Genomic DNA, 25,905 nt, shown 5'->3' on the forward strand with positions numbered 1-25,905 from the left:
AGTTGATTTTAGCACCATGACTTCTACTGGTGTCCTGTTGACTTTTTCCTGTCTCTTACAACTCTGGTGTGTATGTGTATTCAGTGCAGGCAAATATCACTTGTATATGAAGTCTAATTTACTATATTTATTATTATAAAAATTATAGGTAGAATTGCAAAAAGATTTGTATTCATACATAAGAAAAACTTATAATTTCTCAGAGGGCAATCTCATTAATGTCATTTTACTTACTAACTGGCAATACATACCAGAAAAATAATAAACATTACATAATAAGAGCCATTTTAGCCACTTTGATATCATTACAAATTATCTATGATTCATGCTAGAAAATACTAAATACATTTTAGCTTAAGTTTTAAAGACTGTAAAGAAAATATATTGACTTAGAATTTTTTTAAATCTGACAAAGAGCAAAAGTTAGTCCTTTAGATTCTGTTTCTTCTTTGGTAACATGTATCTTCAAAATTAAGCATTGCTACGTTTTTAATAAAGCCTGTGAGGTCAGAGGGAGGGGGCTGGAGGGACATGTGGTCTCTGAGCACTTTTCCTATGTGCTTCTGACTTCATGTCACTCCTCAATCTTGCTGCCTGGATTCTTCTCTGAGGCACAGAGTCTGCATGGGTGAAGACACGCCCGCCTGAGGCTCAAGGGACCGCCCACTGCGTTGCCTCCGTCTAACTCTCTCGTCTTTCTCTCCCTCCTGTCCCCCATCATCTCCCTGTGCTTCCATCTCATGACGCAGCCATGCCAAAGTCAATGGTCGCGTGTATCTAATAATAAATAGGTGGGTATGCTGGTGTTTTCTCTTTCCTTTTTGTTTAAGAAATGTTCCTTCGTGTGTTAAACACTTTTACTGCTTTATGACTTAAACGTGGCGTCCTCAGATAGTGGACGGTGGCCTCAGGTATGCTCGTGGATGCACTTTGCAAACCAAGCCATTTTGGTGGTGATACCAAATGGTACTGCGGAGTGGCTGTGGAGGAGGTCCAAGGTCTTCAGCTGGTGCTCGGTATTAGGTTTGGGTCCCTACTTATATGTTCCATTGATTTTGTTCTTTGGTAGGATTTGGTCAAGGCTTTTCTGAGAGATTGACACCTCACTGGTCATTAACTTGAGAGCTCAGCTCAAGAACTACCTCCTCCACACAATCCCATCAATGCCAACATCTTCCTGCTGGCACTTGTCTGCCCTCCCTCTGGATTCCTGCGGCACTTTCTCAGGCTTTTATTCCAGAACCCTGCTTGTCTTATCTCCCTTGCTAGGCGAAGGTCTCCTTGGGTCTGGATGTCCTGTGCCGTATACAGGAGATGTTCCATCCCTGAACCCTCAACCCTACTCATTAGTTGATATTTGGTAGGTACTTCCTGAAAGGACAAAAAAAATGGCCGCAGTATGTGGTTTTTTAAAAAGTCAATTTCCAAATGCAGTTCTACAAGGAAGATCAAAATATTAAACAAGGATCTTTTCTATCCATGAATTATACAGTGTGTCCCCACACCACAGAAAATACAAATAAAATAACTACATATGGTCCTCTCTTACGATGGGTGTCACATGAACAAATGAAATTAAGAATTGTACAAGGGCTGTCTGGCGTCTTCTGGAAGTTAGTGTGAGAAAAAAAAATCCAGCTCGGGTATATAGCTGCTGGGTAGAGAAGGAGGATATGCTCTAGTTGGGAATCTTCACAAGTTACTTAATTCCCCTGTGTCCAAACAAAACACAACTCTCTGCTTGCTGTTTTTCATAGAGCATGTATCACTTGTTTTATTGGGAAATGTATATCAAGATTCAGACTCACCCCAAATATTTAAAATCCCCAAATATTCCACAAATATTCCAGCTTTACTTCTGCCCTCTTTCAGTGAAATCTCTCCCTTGTGGAGAAAGCCGGAAGAAAGGCTAGCGTACCCCCATAGGAAACATTAGTCAAATACATTGACCATCATTTCAAACCACGTGCCTCGTGATGTCTTTGCAGTGTGCCCACACTTTTAATAGAACCTCCTACTCCATTAGAACAGCAGAATGAGACCTTTGTCACTTATTTTAAGGAGAACAAACTGTAATTAGGAAAGTGAGTTTGTAAATTTGAAAAAAAAAGATATACCTACATATAAAATACCAGGTAGATATTACCTTACCCAAAATATGTGGTGAAAGAATGTAGCATGCACTGGAACACTTGGGAAAGATGCAGACAAATGTTATTAAATTGTAGGAAAATTGCCAAAATACAAATTTGAGAATTTTCCCAGTAAAATTTTCTCAGTAATGTACAACCTCTCTGGATTCTATTCAGAGAAACCAGGACCATACATGTAATGTGTGACACCATAAGTGTAAGATGTGATGCTAAATTCACAGATGAGCTGTTTCTATGTTAATACAGTGTTCTTGAAATTGTATTAGTTCTGTACAAACACTTCAGATGTCACTAATACTGTGAACACTACAAATCTACAGTGCATCTCTTTCCTAACTTCAGGCATTTGTTAGACCCGTGAAAGGGTTGAGTGCAATGTGTATTCCACACATTCCCATTTAGAATAGTCCAAACTCATGGAATTTAGAGTAAGGAGTTTTACAATGGCCAGTTTTCCATTTCCTTTCCTGGAAACTAGCTCTATATGTAGCTTCTCAAGGCAAGCCCTGGTACTAAATTAAGCCTACTTGGCATTCATGTCACATAATTTGTTTCATTGAAGAAAGTGCCTCGGGTGCACAGAATGCCCTTACTAATAGTCACTGGGCTGTGGTGTGAAAATGCACAAGGTAAAGGAGATGACTGGATGAGAACAAGAGTTCTGCCCTCCAGGGGATCCCCAGAATACACACCAAGAATAAAAATGATGAAACAGGTGGGACAGTATGCATACTGCTCTTAAAGCAAAGAGTTGGACTACAAATGAAGGGATGAAAGTCATCTGCCTCATTAAGGTGTGAAGGGTAAAAACATTTTTACTCCAAAATTAATAGTGACAAGTGCATAGCTCAGAGTGTACATCTCACAACCCCCCCACACACAGAGATGGACAAATGGAAAATAAGTACACAAAGACAACTGAAAATAAAAGAAAATGCAAACAGGTGAAAATGAACTTTTTGTGGAGACAGATGTGTGAAATGGTTTAATGTCAGGAAATGAAAGGTAGACTCCCTGAAATCATTCCACATCTACCTATTGTCCCAGATAAAAGCCTGTCCTCTGGACATTCAATGCTCTGTAAGGTCAGAAAAGAATGGCAAGCACTATGAGCTCTGTACTCTGAAGTTTCAGGGAATGTCTCCCTGGAGTGGGCTTCTCCAGCTGGAAGTGACATCGGTCTTCTAGAGAGCAATCACCCTGCGATGTGTAGGAGAGGTCAGTTCCTTCAACCCTGAGCCCTGTGTTTGCAGTGATTAAGAGCCACACACAGGACAGTGAGCAAGTGTGAAGAGAAGATTCCCTCAAGAAACACTGGGCATTTTCCTTGAGAGAGATTTTCTTACATGTGCAGACGGGCAGGCAGCAGAAGCATCCCCCATGTGCAGCATATTCTCCCTTGCCCTTCTCTGAGTGGACTCCGGCATGCTGTACCCTGATTTTTCACTAGGATGAACTTAAAATGTAGGTGACCACACCCAGGCATGAAAGTCTCTCCTTAGAAGATGGTTTTTTACCTTAAATTTTTCCTGCATAACTACTGCTGATATGAATCATCCACAGAAACTGCCCTAATTTTCAAAATATCCTATGAAGTCAGCCCAATTGTTTCCATCCAACAGATCATGGATTGAGGCTAAAGGAAGCAGTCCCAGTACTTTGTCAAGACATGTAGGTATAAATTATTCCCACTGAGGATTCCCCAGACTTTCTGTCTCCTGCACCCAAGGCTTTTAGCGTTCTTCTTGGTTATATGCTCAAAAAATGATATGATAAAGATAAAAATGGGAGAGCTGAAAAGATTACACAATGTTTTTAAAACAACATGCTCCAACCAATTGCGCATTTAAAATGTTTCATTATGTGTATTTCATGTACACACGTTTTCCTGAATGTGTAATGAAAGAAAACAGCCAATGAAATTCTCAGAGCGTTAACAAGCTCTGGTATGTCTCTTCCCCTTTCCTTTTCTGTTACCGATCCTAACACATGAAGTGATGTTGATCCAAAGACTACCTGAATGTCCCTCTGCACTTCCTTGTGAATGGAATCATAGTGCAGCAAACATGAGTTGCAGAGAGCTCTTCTACTCTCAACTTTGTCTGGTCCAGAGATCTTATAAAGAAGTGTCTGGAAGGCAGTGTAGAACTACTTCCAAAAGTTTCATTCCAGCATCTTCTACTTCCTTCATTAGCTGATGTCCTCAGTATGCCCTAGATGTGTCAAGCAGCTTGGAGACATCTTTTCTGAGGACATTTTCTTATGTGGTCTTAATAGTGACTCTAATAGCAGCCTTATAACTAGGAGTTTCATTATTAAAAAGTTGTCTTGTCAGTTCAAAGTTTATGCTATCTTTAAAATGTAATCCAAGATTACCATTCCACAGGATAAATGGCTGAAGTCTTTGTCCTAATGACAGATACTCTCCTACTTATATAGTGCAGGGCTACAGCAGTTTCAGAGTAAGTGTATATTTGTGACTGTGACACCAGACCGCTACTACACCCAAACACATCTCACACAGAGCCCGGACAAATTGGCCAGCAGATGTTATTGAAGTTGTGAATGCACAGTGTTGCTGTAGAAAAAAAGTGATTGTTGCAGTTTTAAAACTAATCAACTTTCCAATAATTGAGAATGTGAGTTAACTAGCTTAACGCAAGGATAGGATGTCAGCATAGTCCTATCTCCAGCCATATCCCCATCCATCCCCAGCCACACCCCCATCCCCAGCCCCCTAGTTTGAACTTCCCTCATATACTCTTTCTGCCTTAAATTAGCAGTTTGCTCCTGGCATATTTAACTGGCTTGACTCCTGTTAAAGAGAATGTATTTTTTGATACTATCTAAAAGACCAAGGACAACGTGGACTCAAGACAGCAGTGTCTTCAAACCATGGGTGTGTTTTCAAGTATGCTGTCAAAGAAGATAGCATAGAATTTATCCAGACAAATTTCTTATTTGATAGGAAATTATCCAAATTTCAGAAAAGCTAGATAATTCTCTGAGATTCTACAATCCTGTTTATAGGAGTATATTGTCTATTGTGTCATAACCAAGTTGACATGTATAGAATAATTGTTACAAATGGAGAAGATGATTAACATTTTCAGAATACAAGTCTGTAAAATGCACTGTATTGTCTATAGTGTCTTTCATAAAACTCACCTGAATAGAGAACTTTCCATTTTTTGAGGCAACTAGAAAGTTAGTCACATGGCATGTGCCCACAGTTTCAGCCACTTGGGTGGCAAAGGGAGGATTGCTTAGCCTGGGAATTTTGAGGACAACCTGAGCAATATAACATTCTGTCTCAAAACTACAGTGTGGGACAAAGCCCTCACTTGTGCTGTCTGCTATGAAGTAAACTGTGGGACCCGGCTGCTATCAGGACAATAAATCCTAACCCCCTGCATTCTTGCTCTGGCTCTGGCTCCTACAGAATCTCCTGCAGCTTCCCGTCCACAGTTCACATCAGTGGTCCACAGACGGGATGTGATGCAGATGCCATAACCACTCCCGGAAGCGTGTGGCTCTCCTTGCATATGCTTTAGCAGCTAGTAGCATGAGATTAGCCAATGCCAAGGCTGATAAGAGCATTCATTATTTAATAATTTGGCAAGACTTAGGCAAGCTGTGAAAGACAGGATTCCTGTAAGATGGTTTGAAACCTTTCTAAAAGAGCATGTTGCAGTTTGAGTGGGGAGCCTATATATCACCTCCCCTACAAACCAACCATCCTGTCCACCCAGATCAGTAGCCGAGCCTAGATTCCTAGTGAATGCACAGTACTGGTGCCATTCTGGAATGCACTTGGCATTAGGTCGCCACTGCACCTGGCATAGCCCTATGTGATAGTGGATGATATGTAGCATGATATGTGATCTCTGACATCCTTATAATTCCTCTGTTCTCATCTCCTGTTTTTCCTTTCTATCTCAATTACTTTGAGCAGCATCAAGAAAAAATTACCAATCCACCAGAATGAGTAAGTCCCCCTGTGAAGCCATGAAATGCTTGCTCTACTTGATGCCATTTCATGCTTCTACATCCTAAACTCTGACCATTTTCTCCTCAAGGAAAAAATGTCAAGTTTAGGTGTCAACAGCTCTCATTCCTGACCAATCACTAGAACCTGAATAAGAAAGTCTAACAAAGCTGAGTTGACAGTTTGTTTTTAGAAAGAACTTAAAACAAACAAACCTACAAAGCGTGGTGAGACACTAACGCCCACGGCACAAGGTCTTTGCACACGTACTGATTTGCCTTGGTTTGGCCTCCATTACTTGCCCCTTGACTACACCCCCTGGAGAACTTTCCTCTTCTCACTCAGCTGCTGTCTGCCCACAGATTGGCCCACCCTGAAGGAAGCCTCCCAGACCTAGCTGTTATGAATATGACCGCCAGCCTGGATAAACCTGAGGTGCAGAAGTTGGTGGAGGCTGGGGAGGAGAGGCCAGAAGAATGTGCCAAGAAGACAGAGAAGGGTGAGCCTGGAAAAGACAGTGATGAGTCTGAAGAGGAGGAAGATGAGGAAGAGGAATCGGAGGAGGAGGAAACCTCAGGTAACCGCCCCCTCTCATCAGCTGTCCTAACAGCACAGATGACAGAGTGACTTTCTCCAAAGGACCTGTCTGTGATTCTGTCTAATAAAAGTTGAAGAGTAGTTTTGGTTGCTATCATGATAATAATAATAATCTAATTACTGCCATAATTTCCTTTTCATCTAACTTAAAGAGAAGAGAGCAGATAGTTGGCCAGCAACCCATGACTATAGATAGAGTGTCCATGAGGAGACCCAGAGAGGTTTGTTCTGGTCTTTGTGGCTCATGAGAACCTATCACAGGACCTGTCCTACAATAGGCCCCTGCACAGAACCACTGACAATTTCGGATATCACCTTCAGATATTAGTTCTCGAGAAAGGCACTCTGAGACTTGTCAAGTGGTAATTATGAATACATGGCTAGTTCTGGTCCAACACTTAAGAGTGTGAGAACTAGAGGAGGTAGTGTGCAGTTGCATAGTTGCCCTTTTAGGCTAGTGCCTTGCTGTATTTTGGACAGCACTGACTTAAGTTCACCATCTTAGGCAGTAGACTTTCCCCCAGCTTTCTTTTTAGAACTGTAATAACCAGGAATGAGTGGAGTGGAATGGGCATGGTTATTGAGAAATGTTATCTGATCTGACAAGGAATGCAAAAGGCAGAGAGTTTGGCCCCTGTCATAATGCTCCCAAAGGGAGAGAGCGTAGCCTCTGGGGCAAGGTGGGAGATGCTGTGCATGTCTTAGCTGGATCTCTGCTGTACAAAAGCAGAAAATCAAACCACCATAAGGAGGAAAATAGCTTTTAAAGACATGGATCGAGCCCTTGTTACCTTCTCCATCTCATCTCAGATGACCCAAGGCAAGGACCAGATGCCTTTTTCACATCTGGATTGTAGTTATCCCCACTAGTGGGGGGGGGCAATTCTGCCAGATAAGTAGTCAAGGCTAGGATTTCATTATACTACTTTAATGAGGACTTTGGGCTTTACTAAAAGTGTCCTAACAAAATTCCCTCTACACCTTTGTTGATATGTTGTACATGTCTCTTAATTGTTTCTGTTGACTGTCTACCTGGGTCATAAGCATCTTGTAATGTAACTAAACCTTACTAAATGTTCAGATCAAGGACAATCACATTACAGCTGCCTCTGATGGGTTGGCACAATCCAGAGCTGAAACATGAAAAGACAGGACTGTCCTGTGGCTTTCAGTGTGATTGACCACAACAAGGCTATATGGGTATGAGCCCCTATAGTAGAAAATGTGCAATGATTTATTTGATTGAAAAGATGATTAGAGGGGCTGGAGAGATGGGTCAGAGGTTAAGAGCACTGACTGCTCTTCCAGAGGTCCTGAGTTCAATTCCCAGCAACCACATGGTGGCTCACAACAATCTGTAATGAGAATCTGCCCTCTTCTGACATGCAAGCATACATGCAGACAGAACACTGTATACATAATAAATAAATCTTTTCGTAAAAAGAGGATGATTAGCATGAAGTTTACCACACTTTAGGAAACCATACTGAGTCTGGGGATGAACAAACGGTCTCTGCTCATAGCAGACCGGACGAGCAAGTTTATTAAAGGAGATCAAATAGCCTTATCCACTCATTTGTCCCTTGTGCTTGTTGAAAAAGATGCTATTTACAGAGAGCTCAGGTCATTTAACACAGTCTTAAAAGTAAATCAAGACAAAATTCTTTGCACTGGTTTACTTAGAAGGCACATATGGTAACATGATCCCTTGTGTTTCAACTTATGCCCATAATCAGCAGTTGGCATGGAGGGGAGGTCTTGGGTACTTCCTCATCACACTCATAGAACTCATCCCCTGACTACTGGGCAGATTCTCATTCCATCCTGAAAACTACAAGATATGTTCTGGCTAATAACATAGACAATGGTGGTACACCTGGATGTATTTGCTGCCTTGCAGATCTAAGGAACAAGTGGCTCCTGGTGATTGACCGCCTCACTGTGCTCTTCCTAAAGTTCCTGGAGTATTTTCACAAGCTGCAGGTGTTTATGTGGTGGATCTTGGAGCTACACATCATCAAAATCGTCTCATCATATATTATCTGGGTAACTGTGAAAGAGGTAAGAGTTTTTTGCTGGACTACCAGACTGGACAGGGCGTGGCAGGTCCTATATATATATACATATATATATATATATATATGAGTGTGTAAGCTTCATTTTACAGAGGACCCAAGGTTAGTGGAGTAGAGAAGGGGAAAGAGAAGAGAGAAGAAAGCTTAGTTTCCATTTGGCTTGCCCATATATATATATCTTCTCTGGAAAGACTCCTCACCCCTGTTCTCCTTTGCCAGCCACTGGTGACCATGTCCTGTGATGCACAACTTGTCCTCTTTCCTGGCCCTTCCCTTCCTCTGTCTCTTCTCTGTGTCCCCCTTTGGCTCCAGACCCCATGCACAGCCTACTCTGACTCGTTCCCATCTAGAGGGTAAGTGCATACGCTTCAGAAGCCCAGTGACTGCCCATCCACATCCAAAAATCATGAGAAATTGGTCTGTTTGAAATCCAATGCTTCCATTGATGGGAAGTACATGACCTCACTCCTTGTTTGTTCCAAAGCACTCCTGCCAGTGAACCTTAAAACTGAACCCATTGCCCACATTATTTCTCCCTTTCAATAACTAAGAGATATGCAGCTTTTCTTTTCTCCATGCAACACAGCCTCCATATTGCAACTGGACATTCTTTCCAGTATATAAGTAGAATCACATCAGACCTCTCTACCTCAAATTTTGTCATGGATATCTCTTATTCTTGTATCCTCCTAGAGTAAGAACCTTAAGATGAGGCCCAGGCCACTTCAGGAGTGCCATTCCTGAGCCGTCTGGGAGATGTGGAGTTCGAATCACATGTCCATCTTATTAGATACCTTGCTTCTCTGGGAATGCAGCTGGTGTTCTCCCCCTCATCTACAAGGCCACAGGGCCTGCATTTCCCCCGACCACCTCATTCCTGTTTAAATACTTCTGTTCTCAAATTACTGGCAGCTTGGCCATCTTTCTCTCCAGGAGTTAGGAAAACCAGAAGGCCCCATCACAGCATGGCTCACCCAGGCTCATGCCTGTTGTGTGACTTTGTCTGGGATATTTATGGATTTAGTGTTTTCTACATGCTCCCTAAGGTCAGGGAAACCCTCAGGATATTTGTTACCTTGAACCTGGTTAGGAATTAAGACTTACTGTCTTTGCCTACAAGCAGTAGGTCCAAGATCTAACACTAATACACAAACTGACTTAGTGGAGCCCATTCTATCTAGATACAATCTAGACACAGGGGTGTTGGGTGGAGAGGTGCCTTAATTCTGCCTCAATGAGCTTATGGGACAGACTTAGTAGACTTCCTAAGGGAGGCCTTACTCTGTCTGAGGAACAGATGGTAGGGGGAAGGGGGGAAGCAAAAGGAGAGGAGGCAGAGGGATATGGGATTAAAATTTTTTTAAAAAGTAAAAGGAGGCTTACGTCATTGCAAATACCTTTAATAGAGTTTGCTCTTTAACATTGAAATTGGGGCTGCCTTTGACTAAGGGAGTAGAGTCAATGCATAGATCAGAGTGTTTGATAAAATGCAACATTTGCTTTGTGTCCAAGCACTTACTGGGTTATTGACTATTCCTATGAACAGCATCTCTTTTGCCCTTGGTTATGAAGGTGGCATCTCTTTCTACCTTACCATTTCAGCACTTCATTCTCAGAGAGAGCCTTCAGTAGTGACAGTTGCGTAAGGAGAAGAGTAGCAGACAGCACACTGCATACACCCTGCTCATTACTGTTCATGTTTTCTCATTTTTAAAACCAGATTTGGAGCCTATTCTCTCAGAGCTCACAGAGCTTGATACCTGGTACATACTCGATTCTAAGTGAGTGCATGCTATAATTGCATCTGTGAGTAGTAGTAGCCCTGAAAATATCAAAATAAATTAGTATGTTTCGTGGATGAATAAGACAGTGGTGCTTCTGTATTCTTAAAGAAATGGAGACCTATGGAAACTGAGTAGACCTGGGGACATCTGTCTGCTTGATAAGCATGTGTGCAGCCCAGAGCCAACAGTCAAGCTGAACTCATTGTCCTTACCCTTAGATCAGAGTATTCTTGATATTTCCAATCTCAGCAGTGATACTTCACCCACTTGGACTTCCCAAAATAAACGATGCCATGTCTCATACTTTCTCCACTTAACCTACTATGCTCAAACTAGTCGGCCATCAAGGCAAGCTACTTTTACTTCCTATTCCAATCCAGTACATGTATTTTTTAAATGCTATCACAGAACCACATGCTTACATGCAACCATGGAATCCCTAACTCCACATCTCCATAGCTCCTGTAGATCTGAGCTCTGGCCTCTAACCTAACCCTTACATTTCACCCTCCTTGCTTCTGTGGTACTTATCCAAATTATGCTGCAAATCTTCCATTCAAACTCTCTGACATAAGGTCTGTTTCCTGCAGAGTGAGTTCATGTGCCCATTTCATGGTTCAAAATGGATGAGCCAAAGCTCGACTTGCAGTTGCATCTCCATCCTCATCTATGACTAGCCCAAAAATTTCCTGTTGTCCAGTGGCTTATCCTCACCATGCTACCTCATGCCTTCATCCCTAGCTTCTGTTTCCTTGACCCTGAGTGTGCTTTGTATCTTCCACAGCCTATGTTAGATTTTCTCAATCCCCCCTTTGGACTGAGGAACCTTCAGGATGCTATTATAGGAGCCCAGACACATCTATAACTTAGCTACTGTTACATTATATTGATGCTACCTGGTTGTATGTCTGTCTGCTTTACGAGATAGAATATCTTCAAGACCACAACTCCTCTATATCCTTGGAATGCCCAGCACCTATGACAGTGCCTTACACACAAGAACTCAGCCAGTTTTTGCTGAATTGAAATCACATTGTCCTGTCTTGTGAATGTCATGCCATACCATGTATTTCTGTCCCCATTTCTAATTTTGTGTTTTCAGGTGTCTCTGTTCAACTATGTATTTTTGATTTCTTGGGCATTTGCTCTGCCATATGCCAAACTTCGCCGAGTGGCTTCTAGTGTCTGCACTGTCTGGACATGTGTGATCATCGTCTGCAAAATGTTGTACCAGCTGCAAACCATTAAGCCTGAGAACTTTTCTGTCAACTGCTCCTTGGTGAGCCTCAAAGTTGGGAGTCCTTCCTCACTGACCTTAGGAGGATCAGGGGAGCTATTTGGGGGAGTCTCCACAACAAGAGCATTCTGTTTAGCTTACATCACGTTACCCACATTAGATCTACTCTGGCCCCTTGATGGGACCTAAAGCTGCTCTTAACCTGAGACTCCTCCCCACTTCAAATGGGTCCTCACCTCCCTACCCCACAGAGCTCCCTTTGATCATAGACAAAGGGGAGCACTCTGAACACTGTCAATCTCACAAGCCATTGTCACCTCACTTTTTCTTCTTTCCAGCCGAATGAAAATCAAACCAACATACCACTTAATGAGTTGAACAAGTCTCTTCTCTACAGTGCCCCTGTTGATCCCACCGAGTGGGTTGGCCTGAGGAAGTCCTCTCCTTTGCTTGTCTACCTGAGGGTAAGGCTTTTGGTGTCTCATCTGGGCCTCTGCACTGCTGTGGTTTGTGGTCCCTCCCTCACCACCGTGTGATGCTTCCTAGCTCCTGCAATGGTAACTTTGTCTTATTAGCTGATGACTAAAGTGACTAGATATTAAAATCAGTATTATATTGTGCTGAAGAGAATTTGACTTAGCCGCGTGCCCTTAGTTCACTGAAAAAAAAAAACCTTCACTAGCCCTTCATGTTATACTGTTAACGTGCAAAGTCGAGGGGGTCGTCATGACTAAAGCAAGTCCAGGATGCATTGTTAAGTGTATGATAAAGGGAAATTTCTAATGCTGTGCACAGTATTTTCTAGAAACAGAGAAAAACACTACCAGATTGTCAATAGTGATTATTTCTGAGAACAAGACATAGCAACATCATAAGAAATACTTGCTATTAATTTCTGGTTCTTGGATGTTTAATAAAGAAGACATACTTACGTTGCAAAGTCATACAGCATATATTGATTGAAAATGATCATAGAGAATTAATGAAAACAAAACCACTGAGATTCTTGTACATTCTTGTACATTTTACTTTGATGAGTAATCTAAGTGATTTTAATCATTGTCCTGATTGCTGACAAAATAGTTCAAGATGAAATATATACTACACTTGGCACCCAAGAGTTTTAAATGTACTAAACACCCCATTCTGTAACATCTAGATCTTCTATAATAGTTACTGCCCAAGTGGCTGTCAAATAAAACAAACTGATACTTGGAAAGTCTGAGAGATGGCCTCTGTCACATGTTTCCATGTGTCAACTCTCTTGTCATGACTATTGTTATGACTAGAACTATTCCATCTTGAGCTCCTTTCTCATTATACTCCCCCACCATGCCAGAGTACAGAGGTGTTAAGTTCGCTCTCTGTCACCCTGTCCTCCAGGTCAGTGCCTTTCCCAGATGTCCCTGTGATATCTTGCATTTAAGGGTTGCAAACAAGGTCAGAATGTCCTCTAGTATCTGGGTGCTGTTCCCTTGGCATGTGGCATGTACTTACCAAGTCAGTAGAAAAAGAACTGGATCCTGTTACCACAGTGTTAGTCCCATTTCCACAAGGAAGGTAGGTCCTCAGTAAATAAGACAGAGAAATAGGCTCAATACTACATTGAGTACAGGTGAGAACTAATATAACATTGCTTTTTAGACATCAAGAATTAAATATGGTGGCTTACTATAGTAGCTCAGAAGTGCCAAATCACAAGGCCTTTAGCATACATAGATGTGCTTTCTCACTTTCTGTTTGTAGAATAACCTCCTCATGTTGGCTATTTTGGCCTTTGAAGTCACCATTTACCGCCATCAGGAGTACTATCGAGGCCGAAACAACCTGACTGCTCCAGTATCTAAAACTATCTTTCATGACATCACAAGGTTACATCTAGATGATGGCCTTGTCAACTGTGCCAAATATTTTATAAACTACTTCTTCTACAAGTTTGGCCTAGAGGTGAGTTTTCTTTTTCACGTGTTTGATTTCTTTTCATGAGAATTTAAATAGTTTCTTTGAGCTGGTTTGTCATTGAAGGTTCACTACATATTCCATATTCACAAAGCCACAGAAGCTGACTGGTCAGCTTAGCTTAAGTTGGTGTTTTCAAAAGCCAGGAGCCAATACCCTACTCTGCAGCAGTGCACATGGTCCCTAGGTCCCCCAAGACAGCTAAACACATCTGTACTATCATTTCAGTGTCTTAAGAATAGAATAGATTTTCTTTCTTGTTCTTGAGGAAAACTCTGAAATAGTGATCATAGAATTAAAGAATAGTAGTAAAGCGAGTGGGATTCTATAATGGCAATCTATAATGGAATTAATGGACCGAATTTGTAATGGTGATGTTTTCACAAGGACATCATAGCTGACATTCTTGTCACTGTTAAAGCCATTACTATGAAAGGTACAATCAGTTCTCTCAGAAGTAATCATACAGCATTACTATTTTCATGACAAAAGGCATTCAACAGAGCTTCTCTGACTATTCTCCACTGGGTCATTATCTGTTCGTGACATGAGGCAGACAGTTGCTGTGGGTGTCATCAAAGCTGTGGACAAGAAGGCTGCTTGGGGCTGGCAAGGTCACCAAGTCTGCCCAGAAAGCTCAGAAAGCCAAATGAATATTATCCCTAACACTTGCCACCCCAGTGTTAATCAGTGGTGGAAGAATGGTATGAGAACAGTTTGTCTCAATTGGCCATCTAGGTTTAATAGTGAAAGACTGGTTAATGATGACAATGCATCAGAAAACCTCCAGAAGGAAAGGAGAATGCTTTGTGGAACATGTGTGTGTGTGTGTGTGTGTGTGTGTGTGTGTGTGTGTGTGTATGTGTGTGTGGCAACTTTAAGTTATTAGTTTTTAAAATCGGTACTTTTTAAAGGAAACAACTTGACCAAAAATCTGCCACGGAATTTTGAGGTCCATTAAAATACAAGTCTAATGAGGAAAAAAAACGGACACTCAACAGTGAGACTCCTCGGGGAACCTATGCAGACAGATTGAGAAGTACTGTGCTCTGGTATCACTTTCCTTTCTGATGAACCCAATCTTTCTTGTCTCTTAACTCTCCTTATGCAGACCTGTTTCCTAATGTCAGTGAACGTGATTGGACAGCGGATGGATTTCTATGCCATGATTCATGCCTGTTGGCTGATTGGTGTCTTGTATCGACGCAGAAGAAAAGCCATCGCGGAGGTCTGGCCCAAGTACTGCTGTTTCCTGGCTTGCATCATCACCTTCCAGTACTTTGTCTGCATTGGCATCCCACCTGCCCCCTGCCGAGGTGAGCACCCTGCCTAGAGAACCTGCTCTTGCCCCAGCCAAAGCCACTGGACAACTTAGAAGGTAGAGATGCACCAGAGAATTAATTGTGCCTGCTCATCCCTGCCCCTTGCAGATTACCCGTGGAGATTCAAGGGTGCCAACTTCAATGATAACATCATCAAGTGGCTGTACTTCCCGGATTTCATTGTGCGGCCCAACCCTGTGTTTCTTGTCTGTAAGTGTTTCTGCTGTGGGACCACAGGGTGTAGGTATTTGGGCTTATATTTGTTTCTTATTTTTCATGTGTTAGGTATTATTTCCTTTTGTTCCTCCACTGAGCTTCATACGTGTATGAAGCTCGTCTTAGGTATTAATATGTTAAGTCACCAGTAGCTTCTACTTGTTCACTTACATTTGCAAAATTAATAAATCAGCATTGAAGTAATTTCTTCACTTCCCAACACCTATCCCTTTCAAAGATAGACCAGAGAGGGAACTTTGCAAGTTGACTCCATTTCCAGGCATCACAGCAGGAAGACCAAATTGAGAGACAGGGCTGTGGCAGCAATGGGGAGCCCACAGGTGTCAGTCATGGGAGAGCTGCATGCAAGACCTTCCAGGGCAGCTGGAAATGGATGGTTGGAGCAGCACTTCCAAAACACTTAGGAGTGGCGGTATCATGGAAAATTTCATAGTGACTTCCCTACTGCAGAAGGTTCAGGGGGATTTTAAAAACAAAGAACCCACCTTGCCTTTAGCAGCCCAGAGACCTGGCCAGGAGGTCTGCTCTGGGCAGCTCAAAGCTGTGTCCGTGTTCTTTCATGAGTTGTCTACCTCCTCTGCTACCTGCTCTGCTCAGTGTGAGCTTTGAGGAAAGTCTGGTTACCAAAGCCAAGGAGGTGGTGAGGGTAAAGACCAGAAGTGCCTACATCTAACTGTGTGAAAGGATGAGCTGATGTTCTGGTGGTTTCCTCAGCACTGGCAGGTGAAAATGCACCATACCCCAAGACTCATGGAGGCAGGCACCCAGCGTTTGGACATGACAGCATCCAGATGTCACCATCTCCAGCCCTCCATACATCGTGCTTCCTCTGCTGTCCTGATGCTGGGACCAGGAAATGGGGACTTGATCCCAACTTTAGAAGCTAGCATCCTCTTTGGGGACGCAACTCACTTAGGAGCTAAAGCCCACACATGTCATGTGGCCGTGTGCAGCATCTTAGAACCTGAGGAGTGGCTGCTTCTGTCTTGACAGATGACTTCATGCTGTTGCTGTGTGCCTCCTTACAACGACAGATCTTTGAGGACGAAAACAAGGCAGCTGTGCGCATCATGGCCGGGGACAATGTCGAGATTTGCATGAACCTTGACGCAGCTTCATTCAGCCAGCATAACCCTGTACCAGATTTCATTCATTGCAGGTAATGGCAGCTTCACCTCTTGATATGCAGTCTATGTGAGCAACGTCACCCAAACTGCCCCTTTACTGTAGTCTGTCAGTGCGGCACCAGGGAAGTAGATCAGACTCTGAGTTACACCCCTGTGTCCCTCTTGTCCCTGCAGAATGTCTTGTGTGGCTCCAGTCTCTTTTTCCAACAGGAGCCACCTGAGCCCAACAATACCAGTAGGCAGCTCTCCAGCAAGAAACCCTCCACCCCCTCCTCTGCCTTCCCTCCTCCTCCTTCTCTGTCTGTCTTCTTATCCCTCTCCCTCTTTTCTCATCTGCTTGACCTGTCACCTGCTCTCTCCATCCTCCACCTCTCTTATTTACTACTCATCTCCCCTGTCCTTGCCCTCCTCAGCACCTCCTCTTCTAATTGCTTGTCTTTACCACCCCGTCCTCACCCCTGTCCCTCCTAACTGACCCCCCTCCTTATCCTTGTACCCTCTCACCGCCTACTCCTCACTACCCCCTCCTCAGCACACCCCCTCCTCATTTCTGCCTTCATCCCTACTCACCCCTGCCCCTCCTCATCGCACCCCTTCTTCATCACAACCCCCCTCCTCACCTGTGTGTTCAGGCGTCTAAGGAGCAGAGCCCGCAGGACTGGCCTGTGTGGTTCTGTCCTTGCGTCGTCGTGTCTCGCCGAGTCCTGTGTGGGCTCCCTTTACAGCGCTCTGTCTGCCCTCCCCGGCTTCCCAGTCAGGTGATACTCAGCCTTGCCTTTCTGAGCTTCTCCTGGGAGCTTTGACGTAAGCCCGCTGTCTCTCTCACGATGCATTCTTCCTGTGTTGTGGGTTTTCCAGATTTAGTTTCATCCGGAAGCCTGCCTGGTGTCAGACTCCCCAGCTGTCTTCATCCTGGAAAGCCTTTTAGACTCACGGTGTAATAGCCAGACAGTACTGTGGCATCTGGCTAGGCCTGATCGTCCAGCCTCTGGACTCATGGGTTAGTGTCTGCCCTCTCCCACTGCTGGGAAGATGTGGGCAGAGGCGGATGGACTGCACTGAGAGCCACAGGACACCTATGTGGAGCACCCCAACATCTGGCTCCAGAGATGTGTAGCATGCGTCACCTACTGTTTGGCATTGTCATTTTAAGAACCCGTCTTGTGTGTCTTTCTAATGTATAAGCATAAGGGGCAAATGCTCTTCTAACTGAGATTTTTGTTGTTTTAGATTTTTTTGTTATTTTTTTGTCCACATTTCCCACCAGCATAGTCCTGAGCCTATATAGCACAAGCATAAATTAACTAGCTTCGGTTATGCCTTCGGTATTAAGGCGTAACAGAGAGTGGCACCTCTGGTGGGGCACAAACGGTCTCATTCTACTGTATCTGGGTAAGAAACTAGCAGGTTGCTAACCTCCAGCATGGCTTTCCTGCTTTGTTTAGAAAATTACATAAGGATTATAATTACAATTTCAGACAAAAATACATATTTTTGTTTTAATCTTAAAATCAGTAAATGTCAAAAGTTCAGCTATGCACAGATGCATTCAGACACATTTCGTTTCCCTGTGCTGCTGGCAAGGCCAAGGACAGAGCATACTTTACGGAGATTATGTTCTAGCTCCTCCTGAAGGCGAGGGGTTATAATGAGTTCACCAGAACCAAGATAAACGATAAATGGGTGTTTTACTGGGAATGAACTTACACAGGTAACAATAAGTAACTGTTGCTGCGTCCCTGCTCTAAGGATGCAGATCCTGCCTCTCCAGTGCTCTCTGAGACCCAAAAGGGACTTCTGTCCCCAGCTCCTCTACCTTACATGGGTTAAGTACGAACCTGAAACCACACCCAAAGGGCATGGCCATTGTTACAGGTTGACAGGCAAGATACCATTATACTCCTGCAGAATTGCAGCCCACTAAACAAAGAATAAACCCAGAATTTCTTCTCCACTCCTCTGCCTAAAACCCAAGATGAAAAGCTTCCAGAGCAAGGCCTTGGAGAAGCAGAGCTGAGCCCTGGCCAGCAGCTGTACTACCTGCTGCCTGCAGAGTGACCCAGGCTCTGGGAGCTTCCACAGCTGCTAATTATTGTAGAAACACATGGGCCCCATACTCCAGTCTCACGGGTCATCACCAAAGACACTCTGGATGGACAGTGCCCCAAAGAGGCTTGCATCGACCCAGCAACATCCAGACACAGAACATGAGAGTTATTCTTCCATCTGTAATAGGGATTATTTTTACTTCTACTGAAATATTTGTATGTATTGCGTATCTTTTGTAATGTAATAATATAAGTTTTTAGTTCCTTGAGAGTAACCTATAACTCACTTTTCTGCCAGGCAGGAGGCACTTTTATCTTGGAATGATTTTTTGCCATATAATTATCCATGTCTTCCAGAAAAAGACTAAGAGAATTTTTAATATTCAAGTGGTAGGCAGAAAATGTTCTTTTGGGGAGGGAAAGGGGTATTTGAGACAGGGTTTCTCTGTGTAACATTCCTGACTGTCCTGGACATCGCTGTGGAGACCAGGCTGGCCTCAAACTCACAGAGATCTGCCAGCCTCAGCCTCCTGAATGCTGGGATTAAAGGTGTGCACCACCGCCACCACCACCTGGCCCAGAAAATGTTCTTATTTTGTGAGAAACTAATCAAATGAGATGATGAGAAGCATACTTACACATGGTGGTTTCCCAACTTACCTATTTGTCTGATACTGTGTATGTAGGGGTTTCCTGTGCAGCAGGCAGGGGTATGCACCTCAGATCATGTTTTGCAAAATGCTTCAGTGGACAGCCCAATGTTGAATATGAGGCTTTCTCCTCTCAAAGAGGAGTTCTTGATTTTCTTTGTGTTGCAGTCACCTTTATGTTGCTTGGGGTGTGTCTTCCAGATCTTACTTGGACATGTCTAAGGTGATCATCTTCAGCTACCTCTTCTGGTTCGTCCTCACCATCATCTTCATCACGGGAACAACCAGGATCAGCATATTTTGCATGGGTTACTTGGTGGCCTGTTTCTATTTCCTGCTCTTTGGGGGAGATTTGCTACTGAAACCCATCAAGAGCATCCTGCGCTACTGGGACTGGCTGATTGCATACAACGTATTTGTGATCACCATGAAAAACATACTGTCAGTAAGTGTTTCCCACTGCATAACACACTTGTGGTTTCAGTGTAAGAATGAACAGTCCACTTGGTGGCTCTTAAAAGCCTCAAGCTCTCACATGACTCAAAAGTCCCAGCCCAGACACTGCCAGTTCAAGCTTCAGTGACTGCCCACCACTCCTGGGTTTGCCATGTTATGCAGAATCTTTTCAGTTCCTTTCTCCCACTTCAGGGTTACACGATGGAAGGTAATACATTCAACAAATAAAATCTAAAATGGCTTACTCCTTGAAAATCCCACCCTTCCCTAGGAACAAGCTTCCATCTCTCATAGTGTTACTATAAAGTAGCCCTTTTATGACTCAGTTGGGGTCACCTGGATGTCTTGTCTTACCATGTTCATCAAAAATGAACTCTCTTAAACTGGGTGGTGGTGGCACACGCCTTTAATCCCAGCACTCGGGAGGCAGAGGCAGGCGGATCTCTGTGAGTTCGAGGCCAGGCTGGACCGACAGCCTCCAAAACAATACAGAGAAACGCTGTCTTGTAAAACCAAAAAAGAAAAGAAAAAAAATGAACTCTCTTGCCTAGGAAGAATTGTAGAATGTGAGACAAATTGAGATATTCTCTGGAATTGCCTGTCAGGTGGAAAATGAGGTAGAAAGGGCTTTTAGATGCAGAAACATGTCCCCAAAGATGCAAAAGAAAATTCAGCACTAGATTATTTCTAAGTGTAGACATCCAAATGAGGGCATGGTGGAAACCATGTGGGGCAGAGGAACAATGCATACTGCCTGCTGAGCTCAGGTGTAACTTTTACCCTAGTGTTGCAGATGACTCACACTCTGCATGGATAACTCCAACATTGTACCCATTATTTAGGTCACCACTGGAATTGCTAGGGAATTTAACCAGCAGCCTTGATAAACTGGAGACATTAGTGCCTCCCCACAGGACTGTATCTGATGAGCCTGTGACAGCTTCTGTGGTTGTGGTTGGTCATGCATTAGGGGGACAGTGCCGTGATGGTCCCTGCTCCTTCCCTTCCTACCTTCTTATGAAGGAACTCGCAAGGCATTCACGTGTCAAACTATTGAATTGTTTCTTTTAACTGATTTTTTCCCTGTGAGTCAGTGTGTTTAGAGGTCTAGGAATATGTGTGTGTAGCCATGAATAGATGAATTATTTGTTTTGTGTATAGTCTATTGAAGGTTTACTTTTCTAATTGACAATAAACTGGCTTGATTTTAGCATTTTTAGCTTACTAACACAAATTTTCACAGGGTGTGATGTTGGGAATAGTGGCAGGGGTGTGAAAGGGGATAGTAGCATGCTGGTTCATTCTCAAGCTGAAATCATGGTGAGAACGCCTATAGGTTGATCCTGGAAAATACATCGATATGAAGTTTCTTCACCCATCTACCCATCCACACCTGTATCCATCCATTTGCCCATCATCCACCCCATCCACACCCATCCATCCTTCCATCCATTCGTCAATTTATGCATCTTACCCTCCATCTGTCCACACCAATCTATTCAGTCATCAGTCCATCTACCCATCCATATCTGTATCCATCCATCAATCCATCATCCACCCCATCTATACATCCACACCATCCTTCCATCCATCCACTCATCCATCAATTTATGCATCTACTCCTCTATCCACCCACACTTGTATCCATCCATTCATCCACCAATTTATCTATCCACTCTTCCATCTATCCATCCACACCTGTACCCATCCATCCATCCATCCATCCATCATTTATCCATTCTACAAATGTACATTTTAGACTTGCTCTTTGCTAAGCAGTTTTACATTTTAAAGATACAGATATCAGTAGGACTCAGGTGTTACCATTGATATAACATTCTTAATGACCACATTTGGTAAAGGAAAATACCTTTTGTTGTAAATAATTTCAATGCAATCATTGGTCACAATGGTTACAATGTTGAGTCCAGTTTTCGTGAAGAACAGTGCATCACACTGGACACCCTTTCCATTCCCACTGGGAGAAATTGCCCCTGAACTTACATTGCTCTCTGAGGAGCTAACGCTTCCTCTATGATTTAGATGTGGAGAGTGGTGTTTTAGATACTACAGGCTCCTTATGGAATAGTTGGCCTTGGTTCTAGGGAGTGCTTGTATATTGGGCATGTGAGTCATCAGATTTGTTTTCTGGGTTCGGAGCTTGAGGTTTGCCTTCCTCCTTTCATTTTCAGATAGGAGCCTGTGGATATATCAGTGCACTAGTGAGAAACAGCTGCTGGTTGATCCAAGCATTCAGCCTGGCGTGCACGGTGAAAGGCTATAAGATGCGTAAGTATGAGAGGACCCTTTGGGAGAAGAACTGTGGAAAAGGAAGAGCTCTATTGTTCTGACTTTAAACCTAGAGGGGGACACACAAAGAGATGAGATAAAGGTAGGAATCAGTTCCGCCCTGAGATGGAGACTATGACGCTATGCCATGTGATATATTGCTTATAATAGAAGGAGCTCCCCCGCGCCCTGCCACACTGGAGTAGTTCAGGTGCCTTCACGTATGTTTTCCAATAGGATTAAAAACAATTCCGGCTGCCTCCTCAAGGCTGCAGTTGCTCTAGGTAAAATAGTCTGTTCTCAGGGAACCCCAGTCTTCCAGACCTTCTCTCTTCAAGAAGCTGAGGGGGCTTCAGGCACAGAAAACCAACTGGGAAGAGTCCTGGGATATCTGGGATGACTTTCCCCCACAGATACAATGGGAAATGATATTTCTAGCTCAGAATAACAGGTTATGTCTTCTTGTGTGTTTCCTCGATGCTCAAAAGGCTACTTAGATAATTGTACTCATTGGCTGTGGCTTCTAAATCAGGCTGTACTTAGCAGAGGATTGAGCTACTATCTGGAAACTGCTACTTAGTAGAAATGTGCTGCCACACCCTGCTAATAGACAACCCAGTGTTCATGGTCAAGCCACTTGACCCTGGGTAGCACTCTCCTATATTAGAGCATCATCTATCATTGAGCCATTGTTTCTCCATAGCCCAGTTGGGGGGGGGGTCCTTGAAGAAAGGATGCTCAGGGTTTCCCTGTGCCTCACAGTGTCGGCAGCTCATTGGGGCCCCCTTATGCTTGTGAGGTGTCAGCTTGTAAATAAGTCAGCCCATTGGAATTCCACTCTTGCGCCTGTAGGATTTCCGGAGCCTGGCTCTGTAGACTTTATACAACAGCAATGCAAACAGGTGTTTATTTACATTTTGGGTTCCCCCTGCTTGATGCCACAGCTGAAGATGACTCCAAATGCAAGCTGCCCAGTGGGGAGGCGGGGATCATCTGGGACAGCATCTGCTTTGCCTTCCTCCTGCTTCAGAGAAGAGTCTTCATGAGTTATTATTTCCTTCATGTCGTGGCTGACATAAAAGCCTCCCAGATCCTGGCATCCAGGTGGGTCAGGCTACTTTCACCGACAATGCACCTTTAAGAATACGCAATGTTTTCTACCTGCTTGGAGAACCCACAAGACATTTTACTCTCCCTTTTAGAAAAACCATTCCCTGAAGCACTTGACACCAGTCCTTTTGCATCTAAAACAGAGTCGTAACAAGAAACTCTGTGACCATGACTAACACAATGAGCAAATAATCTGAGTAGACATACCACAAGAGAAAACATAGAGGCCGGATTGGGATTCAACTCAGTGGTAGCACACATTTGACCCTCCTCATCGCAGAAAGGGAAAGCTGGGTTAAAAAGAAAGAACATAGACAAAAGTCCAAAACATCTATGATCTAACACTTAATTTCACAATTCATCAGCAGAATGCAAATAAAATAACTACAGTTTGGCATCATTTCACTTATATGAGAATACCTACAATTGAAAACCAAAAGCTCAGTGCAAGTGAGGATAGTAAGTAAAGAAGGACCCTCACACATTAGTAGTGAGGATGTACATTGATATGGCCATTGTGAGAATGGTATGGTAGTTTCTCAGAAAGCTCAGATCCTGGCCATAGGACCTAGCACCTCTCTAGTCCTCTGTCCTACCCTGCCTTTCTCTTCCCTTCCTTTTAGTATCTTCCACACCTCTGAGCCACTTCACGTCGCCATATTTTTCTCCTTGGAATCCATCCTTCCTCCAGTTTTTGCCCTTCTCTTTAGATTTAGAAAAGGCTATGAAGAGTACTGGCCATCGATGGGCATGGCACTGCATAAAGAGAGCAGTGGCCAAATATGCATGTACTTGTCTGGAGAAGCTGGCCTTGCTCAGACAACATAGGATCCATAATGTTCACCATCTGGCAAGCATTAGGTTAATTTCTTATAGGAAATAACAAAATTCTATCTTTGAACTTGAGGTTCACACATATACACATAAGTGATTATGACACCAATTTCTCTATATTTCATCTCCTTCCCTACCTGGAAGTTCATTTATATGAGTGTGATCCCAACCTTTGCCACCTAAGTTGGAGCTACATAAAGGACATAGCTTTGGGATCTACCTTAAATTCAAGGAGCATTATGGCATTTTCTACCTTCACTATATAAGTGAACAGTGATTTTATTTAACTTAAAATACTAATCCTGTAATTTATGAGCATAATTATTGTTTACTCTCCAGGACATCATTTTCAGAGATGGCAGAGTTGGATATAATTGCCTTAGACTTGGGGGCTGCCATGACAAAAGCATGGTATGGTGGGCAGACTGCACATACCATAAATGCAGCCCTCTGACATTCTGATATTTAGAAAACAAGGCTTTAGGTGCCATGGTTGGGTGTCTAGTGAGAACTTGTAGACATTCCACTATGTAGAAAGGACAAGAGACTTCCTGGGTCTTATATAAGACCCATTCATAACTTGGTCATTTTGCAAGGCTCTACTTCCCAATGCTGTCACTTGGGCACCAGGATTTCAACATGATACAGATATTCAGACACTAGTGAGCGTGATGTAAGAAACATTTGGGAGGTCATGAGAGCCAAGGGTGTGTGAGCAATTTCATTAAATGAGTTGGACTGCCTTTCAACCCAAGGAACAATCTAAAGAATGAGCAGAATTAGAGAAGGCTAGGGGAACAGCCATGGTGACATCACCATAGAAGGTTTTCATTTGACTGTGCATGAGCAGTGGTGACTGGGTACACAGAGGTACATGGGGTAAACCTGGAGCCTTTTTCATTCTTCAGATTACCAGAGCTTTAGTGTGTTTGTTGGTTTGCAATCAGAATATCTGTGTCCAGAGAGATGCCCAGTAAGTAAAGTGCTTGCTACAAAAGCATGAGGAGCTGTGTACAGATCCACAGCATCCACATAAAAGTGCAAGTGTGCCATTCTGCACCTGTAACCTGGCCCTTCCTGGAGGTTGGAGACAGGCAGATCCCCAGCAATTGCTGTCCATCCAATCTAGCCAAAATGAAAAGGTTCATATTAGTGAGAGATCCTGTCTCAAAAAAAATAATGTAAAGGGTCTCTCTGGAGAGTTAAGAGCACACACTGTTCTTACAGAGGACCCAAGTTCAATTCCCAGTACTCCTGCAACAGACTCACAACTGACTGCAACTCTAGAGGGCTCTGACACCTCTGACCCTCCAGAGACACTTGTATTCACCCCTACACAGACCTACACACAAACACATATAATTAAATAAATAAGTGATTAGGAAAATATCCTAATGTCAATATCAACCTTTGGCCTACACATGTACCACATGGACAAGTACATCTGTACACATATATGCATGCAACACACACATGCAGAGAGAGAGGGAGGGGAGAGAATTCTTATAGCAATAGAAATGTGAAAATGCATAAATTCTTCAGTCTTCAGACAAGACAAGAAATCAAGGAAGGAATCCCAAACATAAGGCATGCAGTTGGCAAGAGAACTGTGCTCCTTTCCCTGTCATGAAAAAAAAGATAATAATGGAAAGGGTGTGTATGAGAAGATGAGGAACTTCTTTCCTTACGACAAATATCCCTCTGAGTAAATGGTTCTCAACCTGTGGATTGTGACCCCTTGGAGTTTGAATGGTTTTTCTCAGGAATCACCTAGGACTGTCCTGCATATCAAATATTTACATTACGATTCATAACAGTGGCAAAATCACAGTTATGAAGTAGCAACAAAATAATTTTATGCTTGGGGGCATCACCACGACGTGAAGGACTGGATTAAAGAGTCAAAGGCTAAGAACCACTGGTCTAGGAAATCTAGAAACTTGAATCCAGGTTCTGTACTAGAAGTGAAAGTCACTTGATAAATGTTGTGTGACACACAACTGAAGTAATTTAGTGTTTGAAAAACAAACCATTTTCTC

General features: G+C 43.2%; 1 protein-coding gene across 3 annotated transcripts in view; it reads left to right on the plus strand.

Moving 5' to 3' along the window:
- Piezo2 (piezo type mechanosensitive ion channel component 2) overlaps positions 1-25,905 on the plus strand; it is a 342,822-nt gene that overhangs the window by 261,145 nt on the left and 55,772 nt on the right. The window contains exons 18-30 of one of the 3 annotated variants that reach the window (XM_040741718.1): positions 750-791; positions 6,109-6,141; positions 6,504-6,718; positions 8,639-8,799; positions 11,700-11,876; positions 12,173-12,298; positions 13,581-13,781; positions 14,905-15,109; positions 15,224-15,325; positions 16,346-16,511; positions 19,379-19,622; positions 21,826-21,922; positions 22,867-23,026. In XM_040741718.1, coding sequence (XP_040597652.1) covers positions 750-791; positions 6,109-6,141; positions 6,504-6,718; positions 8,639-8,799; positions 11,700-11,876; positions 12,173-12,298; positions 13,581-13,781; positions 14,905-15,109; positions 15,224-15,325; positions 16,346-16,511; positions 19,379-19,622; positions 21,826-21,922; positions 22,867-23,026 — 1,929 coding nt within the window. The remainder of the gene's footprint in view (positions 1-749; positions 792-6,108; positions 6,142-6,503; positions 6,719-8,638; positions 8,800-11,699; positions 11,877-12,172; positions 12,299-13,580; positions 13,782-14,904; positions 15,110-15,223; positions 15,326-16,345; positions 16,512-19,378; positions 19,623-21,825; positions 21,923-22,866; positions 23,027-25,905) is intronic. The other 2 variants (XM_040741719.1, XM_040741717.1) reach the window with 2 other exon arrangements.

The sequence above is a fragment of the Mesocricetus auratus genome, unplaced genomic scaffold (assembly GCF_017639785.1).
Source record: "Mesocricetus auratus isolate SY011 unplaced genomic scaffold, BCM_Maur_2.0 Super-Scaffold_6730, whole genome shotgun sequence".
In the NCBI taxonomy this organism is placed as follows: Eukaryota; Metazoa; Chordata; class Mammalia; order Rodentia; family Cricetidae; genus Mesocricetus; species Mesocricetus auratus.